Consider the following 13218-nt stretch of genomic DNA (forward strand, 5'->3'; position numbering starts at 1 on the left):
TGGCAATGCAATTTTTCAGAAAAAAAAAAAAGAAGAATGAAGAAGAAGAAGAATTAATGTCTTAAGTTTTAATTAGTTTAAGAATATATATATATATATAATATTTTTTTATTTTTTTTTTTTTTTTTTTTTTTTTTTTTTTTTTCGGGTGAAAAAATTCAACCATATATTTTTTAGGTCAGTAAAAACCTCCCATGTGGTTGGCTTTAGGAACAACTAAATTGCTGTTCTAGGAACCAATATTGAGACTTTTGGATTGGAATGCATGACCATGGAAGGAAAACTTTGAAAGGAAGAGAAACTCTGAAATTTTATCATTGCAAGAATTGGTAAGAACTATTTATGCATAGAAAAGATAACACAATTATTATTCAAGGAAAGCTTGACAATAGATAAATTAAGAATATATCAAATGTAGCAACAAGATTTTTTTTTTATTATTATTATTATTTTTTTTTTTTGACTAATAGGCTCTAGAGGGTATCAATTGATCAACACCGTGTTTTGCCGCGTAGAAAGGTGATGTGGCAATTTCAACGATATGGATATTTAAAAAATGGTCTTCAGGTTGGCCACATATCAAATTGTAGTCTCAAATTCATGTACAGACGTACCTCCCACATGTATTGGCATTTGAGAGAGACAAATATGAAAAGGATCGTGCCTGGTCACTTGGCCTGCATAAACAGTGAGAGCACGCAGGGCATCAACATGGATGCAATGTTTTATTTCACAGGATGGGGAGGTAATTTCACTCTCTTGCACAAAAGCCACTAAAACCCAGCTAGGAGGTATCATAAACACCATCAACAGCAATACTAACACTTTCTATTTATGAAGCTACTATCCCCTCAAGAAAAGGAGAAGGATAAAAAGGAAACTACCCTGTGGTGGTTGGTCTTAGAATTCATCTTTAAAAGCTAGCTGTCAAGGATTCTGTGTCCAATAAGTCTTTGTATGCATGTGGAGGCCAATATTGATCCGATCCGGCCGTCAAGGATAGGTTCAGAAGTAGTTCACAATATTTCATAACTTCGTATATTACAACAGAGAATGTTAGTTTCTTTAAAAACTTTATAAAGGGTGCAATTGTCATGGTACAAACACTAAGCACTCGTGGACATTAATGAAAAAGAATAAAAGGGAAAAAAAGATAATAAATAAAGTATAATTAACACCTCCGAAAATCATAATAGTTCATCGAATGTTTGGGCCCCTCGAGCAACCTTGATGAAGACATCCTCCAAGGTGGTGTCAGCTAGACCCCACGCTTGTATTGTGAACTTGCTCTTTGCATCCTCAACTGCATGGAAAACGTCTGCAATCTTGACTTCTTGTTTTGGAAGTTCAAACTTCTGGGTTCCAGACAAATGGTATATCTTGGCTGCATTTGGAGATATATGGCGTACCATGACCTCCACCACCTCCTCCTCTTGATTTGAAGTTGTTATTGTAAACACATATGATCCGCCATATCTAGCCTTGAGCTGCCATTCACAAGCAAGCAAATAAGTTTCTAAGCATTTGGTATTCAGTTGGATTAAAAGGCATCTTATTTGGTACTGACTTCTGGGTTCCAAGACCATATCTAACCCCACTAAGTAATTTCAGACAACCCAGACTGGGGAATTACAATGCTACAACACAGACATTGATATATTCTGACTGCTGATATATATTTTTGTTTCTACGTAAGCAGAGGTCTAGCCATTTCCAGGTAAGAGGTTCAGTGAGCACACACACTCATTGCTTGATTATACAGAGCTTTCTGTAGACTAAAATTATCTGATAAACTTTGGATGACCAACAACATATTCCACTTTTGATCGAAAAAGAGGGAGTCTAGGAGAATGTCATAAAGTCATTGTGGAGAGATTCCACTTCTACAATAGTCCCAAGGCAGCACACTGCTATATCATCCACTCCACCAGTGGCTGTTGAACCCTACTGTTGATGGTCCATACTGCAACTTGATAGGGGGTAGGAAAGACAAGGAAACTATTTCTATCAAATTTAACCATGCTCCTCCCATATAAATCAGTATACATTAAACTTACCTGTTTTGGATTTCCTATGCACTGCAAACTGCCATCTACAAAGATTCCCAACCGATCACAAAGAACCTCTGCCTCTTCCATTGAATGAGCTGAAACCATTGAGTAAACCTTTCTTGGTGAGGTTTTGTAGGGAAAGAAAAAAGAGGAAGAAGAAAAGGAAAATAAGAAAACCTAATGCCAACTCATCCTTATCTAACAATGAAACTGCAACTACAAAATTTGGGAAAGCCATATATATGCAAGCTAAAGAGACAGGCAGATGTGAAACCAATAAAGGACTGGTTATATCAAGTAATGCAAGTACTTCAAAAAAAAAATGAATACAAGGAATAAGCATATATTACTGGTTAGAATGATTGCCCTGTCTTTCTTTGCACGCTTGACAACATTCCACAAATTGTTTCTAGAAGCTGGATCTAATCCAGTACTAGGCTCATCCATATAGACAACCTAGCAAGATTTCCAAGAGATACAAAGTAAGCAGTACAGTAAGAAATCAAACATTCAAAAAGGGTCAACTGTGATGAGTTTTAAAAGTCGACTTACTTTAGGATCTCCAATCAGTGAAATGGCAACACTAAGCCTCCTCTTCATACCTCCACTGTATTTCCCAGCCTTTTTATCAGCAACACCTCCATGAAATAGATTTACATTCCTAAGAGATTCTTCCACGGCCTGAAGAATGGACAAAAGACAACACTAACATTGACCAACTGATAGATAATGCTCTCTTTTGAACTGCATTATTTTATCCATCTACTTGCAAAAGTCATATTTATCATCTTCCTATTTACAATAATATTTTAGCTAATAAATAAAGATTTATTAAGTGGGGGAGAGAGAGAAACAATTTAATGGTTTGCAAATTAGAAACTGTATTATTTTTCTTTCTAAATTAATCTATAGTTTGAAAGCTGTTTTTCTCCAACATGCATTTCAATGAAGAATTATCAGGACAACTGGGTGGATGAAAAGGTGCATGCTGAAAGCAATTAATGGATTGTCTCAACAAGATCACCAAATCTTAACCTGACTCAATGGTTGTCTGATCAATTTATGTTCTTTAATGTCCAAAAACAGCATGCTTCATAAGCAATAAAATTATCCAGTTTCGGATATCCAATCCAATCTCTCGCATACATGTCTCATAATCTTGGTAATTCTATATTCACAGCGAAAACAGCACATATGTGCTATTATTGCGCATTATTTTCACTAGCTTGTAATAGAAAAATATTTTATGCTTTGATCTGTCAGATTCAAAGAAAAATTCCCAATCCATCTTGTTCTTTGCTTAAATTTTAAAACCATATAGAGGGACTATAATAAACTCTTCAAAGATGCATTGATCATTATTTCAAAATGTAAATCATGACTAACAGAACAAGCTAAAGAAAATTACAACATAACTTACTTGTGTTAATGCAGAACCTTTAAGGTTTTTCAGTCTTCCATAAAATAGTAGATGCTCCCTTCCCGTTAATGATTCCCAAAGCAAACTGTATTAAATGAAACCAAGGAGAGATATGAAGAAAAAGGAAAACGCAGAAGAACAAAAGAAGTAGACTTCCATTTTTAATGAGACACAGAGACTATTAAATTCACTGCCTTAATGTGGAACAACTAATGTTATCTGCTTACTCGTGCTGTGGACAAACACCCATGTTGGTATATATTTTATCCATATCAGTACGTATATCCAAGCCCTGAACGAGTGCTGTTCCAGAGGTAGGCTTTATGAGTCCAATCATCTGTTATCATAAATAAAAACCCTTAATGCTGCATAAACAACAGAGTAACAATTGTCCATTGCATAAAACACTACGACCTCTAAGTGCATTACAGTGAAGCAAATGTATAAATTGAGGAAAAGGACTTAATTCCTCCTAATAACAGAATTGGACCCCTAAGATCTTTCAACAATCTGTGAATACCGAACAAAACTAACATCAAGGTATAAAAGTGATTAGCATAATGTCTTATTAATTGTTTTACTCTCACTATTATGAAACATCGTACAGGTCTGACACTTATATAGTTTGTTATAAAATATTTTCATTTCTATATTTACTTCAAAAAAAATTTGACAACATGGCATAACAAGAGTCTTAAAATCATACATTATAACAACCACCATAAGAGGGATAACAGTTAGTAATGGCTGCTATGTTCTATGGCATTATTTATTACAGAACCTATCACTTACCGTCTGTTACTAGCATAACGGGTGTTAAAAATGGTTTTTGAAACCATGATTCACAAAGAAAGACCTTAACGTAAAAATTATTAAAAATGAAGCACAAGGAGCATCCTTTGCTTACCATATTGATAAAAGAGGTTTTCCCAGCACCATTAGGACCAAGCATACCAAAACATTCCCCTCTAGGTAAAGCAAGAGACAACCCTCTAACGGCAAATTTTTCTGGATTACCATCCTTCGCTGGATAAACCTTTTTGACATTATCGCAGAGAATTGCATGGCTTGTACTGTGTTCAAGTAGTAACTGTTCAACTTTCTCTGCCTGCAATAGAGAGAAATAGACCTTATACATCCATAGAATTGTAGCATTACAAGAGTCCAAGATCAATGTATAAACAAAATTAACAAGGTAAAGATGATCAAACCATATTCAAGGGAATAGATTATCTACCAATGAGTATTGAACAAGTGGTGAACATGAAAGGGGTGGAACCCACAGGCCACAACTTAGAGAGACCTAAGAATTAGTCCATCCAGTAAACAAATTGAGTTTGTTAACTGGTAACCTTCAATTCTATTGTATTCTTCTGATAGTAAAAGCACTACAGTTCCATGTGCCCCCCCCCCCTTTAAGGTTCACCACATGCTATAGTGATTCCATCAGTGGATCGTCCACATCACCTATCGTGTTCGTGCACTGTTATTCTTAGAGAACATTCGTAATTTGAGTGAGCAAATACCTCTTGGGAGACATCAGGCTTCTCCATTTGAACAAATACTTTAGATCCTTGTCTTTGCATACTAGGCTTCCGAAAAGATGGTAATTTCTTCTTCTGGAATTTTGGCAAGAAAAATAGAGGATGCTTTTGCACACCACTTCCAGCTGATACAACTTGATCAAAATAATATGCAACTGGAAGCACTAGTAACCATTCTACGAACATAATAATTAAAACCACTATCATTCCATTTGTGCCATCGTTCAGATCTTTCCACCGCATCCCATTAGTTCCCATGCGATCACCCGTAAAAGCATAGTAAGCAAACTCATATAGCACACGATATAGAGAAAAACCAGGAAATAACTCCAGAACCACGATCCAGATCCCTACAGCAAGAAATTAAGGCCCACAAATGTTTAGGCATTGGTGATTAGTGTTAAGTAAATGAACATTTACCATATATATATATATATATAATACAATAAAATAAATGAATAAACTGCAAGAGAATTATGGGGTGTAGGTTGATCAAACTTTAAGACCACGTGTAAACATCATAACATTATATATATTGCACAAGAAGAGCCATGCATGGAGGGATAGCAAATGGAGAACTTATCACCTAAAATTACCACATGAGTGGATGATCCTACCATCTGTTTTGTCACGCTCTTTTGGACAATCAGAAAAATATTTCCACCAAAAGTGAAAAGAAAAGGATTGTTAGATAATCAGGATCATTTTATCAGGTTGATTTTAGGTATGGTTTGCCACTTATTGATCATGGTATCGAGGGCTGGGATGTTTTAAACAGTAGTAGATATGATCCACCAGCAAGATCAGATTCATCAGAGCTTTCATCTAAACCTGAACCATCATGGAGCGATTATAGGCTACAGTCTCCGGATCTATCAGCATGAAAAAAAAAAAATCTGTGGCAATGGATTTATTATTCTAAACGCACAAACAATATTGAAAAAATCCACCCTCCAAAAGAAAATATATAAAAACTCACTTGGAAAGGATGTATCTTGAAGAAAGGACTGGAAAAGAGCTACTCCTAGGAGGCCTGATCCAAAGACGCATATGTGCCCTATTACTGTCATCATCAGAATTCAACAGTAAAGTGAGTTTAATGTTATTGTACCCTGCAAGGGAGGATTTAGCCTTTCACCATAAATGCAATAGTTTGGTTGAGGTCAGACCTGAAGCAGTCTTGATGTTTGCAAAAACTGATGCGGCTAAAAATGCGAGAGAAGTTTGCAAGTTAATATAGACAAAAAAATACACAAATTGTATGCTGTAGTCATTCGATGTGAAGAACTTTAAGCCTGTAAGTAAGGATAGGTCTAAGTTAGAAACCAATGGATTTGAAAGAAATGTAGAGCAAATCAATTCAGGGGACTCACTCTTACCTATAAGTGAGCCAAATATGACAAAACATAACATGTAGATCAAGGACATGGAAAGAAAATAAAAATAGGAAATCATCCAATAAGGGCCATCACCAAGCCTATGCATTTTCATCATGATTCTTAGTCTTTGTTGCTTCTCATAAACCAGAGATGTCAATATAACCTATAGCAAAAGGCACAATGTTGGAAGAACGTAAGTTATAAAGAATAAGAAGCTAGAAAAATTGACTTACAAAAAAATGAGTTACTGGCTTACTGCATAATAAGCATTATGAACACAAATATATTCCTTAAAGATTCAATGAGAGAACAAAAATGGTGTTCAATGTTTCAATCCTGAGTCAAAAAAAAAATAATCTGAAGAACACAAAGTAAGCATACCAAATTTTAGAATTCAGGCCACCTGTTTAAATAGGAAGAAATAAGGATAATTAGATGAACAACAGGCAGTTCAACTTTCAGTTGAATCTTAGCATAAAGTTTCTGATGCAGAATTCCAACAAGAAGAGAAAAAGAGCCTCTTGTTTTGGCTTGGTTCAGATTTTTGGGTCCAACTGAACCTGCGGTTCAAGATCAGGTTGTTAGACTTAATTTTAAGTCCCTAATGTATTATATGGGTCATGGGATTAGTGTTTTTGAGTTCTCTATTGCAATGGACAGGAGTTTGAGTCCTATACAGAACTAGTTATTAGTTTCTAATTTCTAGTACTTTCTATTTTCTGTTTTGCTTTAGTTTACAGAAAATCATATAAGCACATGAGGGCTTCATAGCTTAGAACAAATTATGAGTGAATGAAGATGGTTGTTGCCCAACCATCCTGTGGTGATTCAGAACTCGGTATTGTGATGATTCAGCAGGTTGATTGGTGATGATTCCAATCGAGGCCTTTGGTGGTGATTCCAAGGTCATATTCTTTCTTACTACAAATCAGAACTATAATAAGTTTCCGTGCATACAAGTCTCCACTTTCTGTTTTTATTTCTTGAGCTACTATTCTAATGTCTAACCATTATCAGTTTTATTTTCAGTTTCAGATCCGATTTTACTGCTGACATAACCTTCAGTTCAGTCCACCAGTTCCAAGTTTTGTTGGGAGTTCCCTGCCTAATTCCAAGCGTTGTTACAGCATTTTTCTTCCTTTTCACTTTCTATGTTCCTATATGTTATTAAATATAAATCACTTGCTATTCATGTCCTCCTTAGTTACTAAATCCATTTATATGTTTCCATTTTGGTTCTCAGTTGCTATTCCTTGGAGTTCAATTATTATTTCCTGTAGTTACTAAATCTGTGTTTCTAATTTCAGCTACTTACTATTTTAGTAACCTCTTGATATTACTAGATCTGACTGTTGGATTGACATCTAATGCTGCACTATTCCTCAATCCTTACCCCAGCCTCTGGGTGATTAGTTGGCCACCAGATTTCACTAAGGGATCTGCTTATATAGCAAATAATTTCATTGATTCAAATAATTAATGGGGCTCAGGGTTGCTTTCTTTAAAAGAAGAATATACTACAGTGTAAATCCATCTCTTAAGATTAACCAGAGATGATTCAGTTGGACCAAAGAACCTCCCACGATAATGACAATGGGGCATCTATTACAAACATCGTGTGACCAAGATTTGATAAAAAAATAAAAGGAACTTCTTTGGTGAAGATAACCGTCAAACTCCACAAGCCAAACTTGTTGTCCAAATGGCACGCTGTGGAGCTATTCTGTCTCCAGGAACATCACAATGTATGTCCTAGAATAGTAATATAGATGCAGGGTACATCCAATAAATAGAACTATACGTGTAATCCTCAAATTTTCTTCTACTAGCTATTAGTATGTTACTGCTATAGCATCTATGCCATGTGTCATGTCAGTGATTTCCATGACCATGAGCTCCATATTAATAAGTTCATATTTGTTAATCCACCTAGTTAGATTCTTAAGAATAAACTCATCAAGAATATTCTAGTTACTATTTCCTTTAAGGCTATCAAAAAAATTAGTACTATCTTTTATTAGACTATCGAATAAATTACAATCTTTTTTATAAGTAATTGTAATTCATCTTTACTTCTAGCAGATTTCCTATTACAGAATCCTTGTTATGTTTTTTTATGTGAAGTCGCACATCAATGAAACAGCATAGATAGTTCATAAATAGCAGAATTTTTTCGGCAGCATAAAGGGCTACAATGATTATCAAGAATACATAATGCTGTTTAAACAATTTTTACAATGATATATGAGCCTCAACTACTTCAAGCATTCAACTCAAGGAAATTTCGACACGCACAGTCACTATGCCTTATACTTACGGGGAAAAGTTGCAAGATAACCCATGTGAAGAAGAGAGCACCAAGAAGAGAAGAGAAATCCAGCTTGAGTTTGGATTCACGTTTGGGCATTTCTTTGACAAACTCAAATAGAATTTTTGTGCCAGTACCTCGCAGGAACTGAAGGAAGGCATTGGAGGCCTGCACCATATAATTAGGAAATATTATCATGTTATCCTGTGCATAGTGTTTAATAGAGTAAAGTACATACCAGATACAGATGCATAAAACACAAGGAGGAAAATTGGGGGGGGGGGGGGGGGAGGGGAACTTCAGAGTTCAGAGTACAAAAAAAAATAGCAACTGTTGTCCAAATTATGCAGGTAGTATGGTAGGCAAGTTTAATTGGAAAAGGAAAAGAACAAAGAAGCTCCAAATGGAATATAAAAGCTACAGAGTAATTGTTCTCCTTTAAATAATAATTATATAATAAATAAATACGTGAAATAAAGATAAATTTTAGACTCAAGCACAAGAAAACTGCAGTAAGAGGCATTGTCAGAACTCCTTATTCATTTCAAAATTTATTCTCCATTTCCCAGTTAGAACAGAGAGGGGGGGGGGAGGGAAGGAGGAAGTGGCAGTTCAGGAACAAGTAGAAATTAGCCAGGGAAAATGATTGCATGCATCAATTTAGAGTTCGTTACTATTTAATACTCAAGATGATGACTCAATGTTGTATGATCCAAAATTTGGGACTTCTATCCACACAGATTAGAAAGAATAAAAAGACAGTTAATGCAGATATTGAAGGAATCAAAATGAAGCTGTTTTCATCTCACATTTTCTGCCATTAATATGGATGCATCCTTTTCTTTTCCTTTAGAGGGAGGGGGGGTGAAGAGGAGAGGTCAGGGTGGATGGGATTGGTGTCATGACCAAAGAAACTTAAATTTTCCTTTTCTATGTCTACAACACTTCAATCAATCAAGATGTATGATGATGATTCACTAGTGCTCATCAAATAGAATAAATTTATAAAATTGTCACACCAACATTTTCTCATGTAGCAAGTGAATATTCTTTTTCTTTTTTTTTTTTCTTTGGGTGGGGGGGGGGGGGGGGGGGAGGAGTATAAGAAAACAAAAGAAAATTACCAGCAAAGTGTCGGCTAAACTGTTTAGCATATCTGAGGAATTCAGAGAGACAACACCTGTGAAAAAATTTCCTGTCAAGATGAAAAGGATTGTTATTCAAACAAATAGAGAAATGATAATTTGCAATCAAATCAACTGAATCAATTGAGAAGGAAAAAAAAATAACAATAAAGTAGGAATGAAGGGGGAAATGTACTTTCTGCAAGAGATCTGTTACTCCCAGTGAGAAGTACGGTAGCAGGACAGGATCCAGTCAAACGGCAGAAATCATTGGGCAAGTCCATGAAAGGAATCAAGTCGGTCCTCACCGCACGATACTGGGGAGCTGGGGAGCTGGTACTTGCAACAAAACTGGCCATTCCTGAGGGCTAGGAATGGCACAGGAGGCCGCTTGATCCAAAGTCGAGTACCGAATCCCACATACTTTCTGGCAAGTACCAGTTTTATTTGGGTCAATACAAGTGCAGCCACACTTGTACTTAGGCTTGTTCGGTTCAGAGTTAACCAAAACTTGGATGAGAAGCAGCAGCAAACAGAGAAAAAATGGGAATGAAATGAGCCTAACATTTGTCTTGATATTTCGTTTCTGCAAAATTAACAGGTTAAGAATATCATCACCATAACAGTAATACTGAATTCACCAAATTTATAAAGTGCCATAGTCATCACAAGAGACTCTTGAAACGCCTTGTTTCGTCACTAACTACAATTTTAGCAATGCAATAATCATCTAAATCACTGATTATACTGTTGAAAAAATGAGAAAAATAAAAAATAAAGACAAAAAAAATGGTCAACCATACGAAAATCCAAGTCAGTTACTAATATCAAATCCCTTTTCCCACTTTCTCATTCCTGTAAAAGCGTGCTCTTGGCGGATAACTGCTATACACTAAGCGTAGAAAAACTGCAAGAATGAGGGGCTTGCCACCGATTATTGACAGAAATGAACCTCTTTTTTTTCTAGAAAATAGATTTCTATTTTAATTAATGGAAGCGCTTCCTCGACCGGCACAAAAGGTGTTAGCTCCAAGATCAAGTTGAGATAAAAGGACAAAGATTAAGCGTAACTAGAACAAAAGGGCAAGCAAGCATAAAGTAACACAAATAAGAGTTCAACTTCAAGCAAGGAATAACAACTCAGAATTTCTATTAGTGCCACAATTATAAAACTCAGCATTAACTTTGGAAAGAATGAAAGAAAGAAAGGGTCAAAGATAGATAAGAGAAGTTAATTGAGACCTGGAATGTAAGTTTCTTCCTGAGCAAAGCGTCAGCCTGCGTCCAGAAACCGGCAGGTCCATAAGATGATTCCGCCATTGATGGCTTCCCACTTCTCTCTTCTCCCTCTTCTATCAAATCAATATTAAGGCCAAGGAAACGGAAGGAAAGGAACGTCCAGTTTCCCGCCAGAAAAGTTCCGAGTTAGTTAAAAGACCTCTTTCTCTGTCGGAGACTGTGTTCAAGTGTTGTCTACTTCCTTCTCTTTCCTTTCCCTGTTTAGAGAAATCCTAAAAATGAACTGCAATTGAGATTTGAGCCCCCACTCTTACCAATATATAGAGAGAATCTCTTATTTGCAGGATCCGGAAATTTGAAGAATATAATGTATTGGCATTTTTTGACCAAATTGCCCCTCAAAAGTCGTGTGTTCAACAAATCCCAATTTTCTACCCAATCATGTTAGAAAAAACGGAATTCTACTCTTCTGTCCGTCCAATGTAAGTTGTACGGAAAAGGGAAACGAAAGTCGCAATCGCGTGGGACGGCGAAACCCGTATCTCTGAAACCGACGAAGTGTCAACTGTCAATATCATGATTACCCTTCCATGTGTAGAATGGGCCACGGTTCTAAATTTTGCAAATGGAACTGTCTCTTGTTGGGGGAGTGTAGCCCCTACACGTACAGAGGGCCAATAAGAACAAACCAAGGAAGCATCAACAATGGTGTTATTTTGTATTTCGAAAGGGGTAACGTAATCATCTTGCCTCCTCATGTGTTCGGGTGTAGTCATGTGTTCGGGTGTAGAGACCACAATATCCCATAAAAACCATTTTCCTCACTTGTAGGGCTCCTCGATCTCACAGACTCCAATGCAAGGGTTGTTGAGGAGGCACACATAGGCATGAAAAAATGGGTGGGCTTTTTAGGTTTCATAAAAGGTGGAAGTGTCATTTCGTAACTTTTTGTGTCTAGCATAGAATTGTGCGACTAAAGAGTGTTCTTCCCATAAAACCAACCATACCAAACTAGAAAGGTACAATCCACTCCTCCAACAAAGAGTTCTATGTTCATGTATGCATTTGTAATTATTGCGGCAAGAAATCGTCCTAGGCTTCTCGAAGAATCTGCAAATAACAACATATAAAAAAGTGTAAGCATTGAGTTGATCCGTAGAGAACTCTCTGATGCTTAAGTCAAATAATTATACATACATCATAATTCAAAAGTAATGAAAAATGATCAATCCATGTGAAGAGAGGTTTACCTGAGTATTTATAGTAATAGCTAGGCGGAGATGGAGAGTTCCAACTCGGTAATTTTCCCAAAGCTTGTCTAGTGATCTGGACTTGCCCCACACGGTTCGGACCCTGGCTCCACGTGTTGTGGTGGTGTTAGTGAGTATATTTTTACCATAACAGTATCCATCCGTCCATCTGTGGGGAACATGTTCTTCGGCAATAAGTAATCAAGTTTTAAAATTTTATCGGTTGTCATGTCATACTATTTTGTTGCTTGATTTATGATTTACTCGCATCTTTCCATCAAAATTTAGGATCCAGCTCCTCTCCAACGCGTTGGGTGCCTAACATAGCATCCAACGGTTGGGAGGACTTGGACATGCACCCCAACACATGAATGTGCCCCAGGTCCTTCAAACAATTGGATACCGCGTTGGAGAGAACCGTTTTCCCTTTTTTCGTATAACTAGACTATTAGAGACATGCGGCAGCCGGTTCTCTCATTATTGAGTTACCCATTAAACCTTAAGCTTTAAGAAAAATGGAAATTACCTGGTCAGACTCAGACACAGGTAGGGATGTAAACGGATCGAATTCGACTCGAATAGGAGCCTATCCGAATTCGAATCCATTTAATAGGAGCCTATATGAATTTGGTCCATTTATCCAACCGGATATCTAAAACGCTATTAAATTCGAATTCTCTTATTTGACGGTAATCGGATATTATCTGATCCTATCCGTTTAACAAACGGATACCGAATATCCAAATCCATAAATCCGATTATTACTTAGACTTCTTTGCTTACTCATGTGTAATTTTAAATGAAAGCCATCACACATGCTCGCTCACTCACAACAAATACATAAATCAATTTAAGCAATCTAGTTTGGAATCACATAGCCTAGAATGACAACACAAACCAGCT

The 13218-nt window shown here is 36.5% G+C and overlaps 1 protein-coding gene and 1 long non-coding RNA gene across 3 annotated transcripts in view; both read right to left on the reverse strand.

The window, feature by feature from the left end:
- Positions 1-1000: 1000 nt before the first annotated feature.
- LOC122094350 (ABC transporter A family member 7-like) overlaps positions 1001-13218 on the reverse strand; it is a 15725-nt gene continuing 3507 nt past the window's right edge. Inside the window, exons 7-18 of one of the 2 annotated variants that reach the window (XM_042665119.1) lie at positions 8712-8870; positions 6395-6557; positions 6185-6310; positions 5995-6078; positions 4998-5365; positions 4379-4579; positions 3699-3808; positions 3472-3556; positions 2604-2732; positions 2402-2507; positions 2058-2146; positions 1001-1487 (exon numbers count right to left, since the gene is read on the reverse strand). In XM_042665119.1, coding sequence (XP_042521053.1) covers positions 1188-1487; positions 2058-2146; positions 2402-2507; positions 2604-2732; positions 3472-3556; positions 3699-3808; positions 4379-4579; positions 4998-5365; positions 5995-6078; positions 6185-6310; positions 6395-6557; positions 8712-8870 — 1920 coding nt within the window. In that variant the 3' untranslated portion in view covers positions 1001-1187. Of the gene's footprint in view, positions 1488-2057; positions 2147-2401; positions 2508-2603; positions 2733-3471; positions 3557-3698; positions 3809-4378; positions 4580-4997; positions 5366-5994; positions 6079-6184; positions 6558-8711; positions 8871-13218 lie in introns of both variants that reach the window. The other variant, XM_042665118.1, reaches the window with a different exon arrangement.
- Positions 9826-11336, reverse strand: LOC122094351. Its single transcript, XR_006144745.1, has 3 exons — positions 11069-11336; positions 10023-10412; positions 9826-9897 (listed from the first exon to the last, which is right to left on the reverse strand). It is a non-coding gene; the product is annotated as an uncharacterized LOC122094351 (long non-coding RNA).

This window comes from Macadamia integrifolia, chromosome 11 (assembly GCF_013358625.1).
Source record: "Macadamia integrifolia cultivar HAES 741 chromosome 11, SCU_Mint_v3, whole genome shotgun sequence".
NCBI lineage: Eukaryota > Viridiplantae > Streptophyta > Magnoliopsida > Proteales > Proteaceae > Macadamia > Macadamia integrifolia.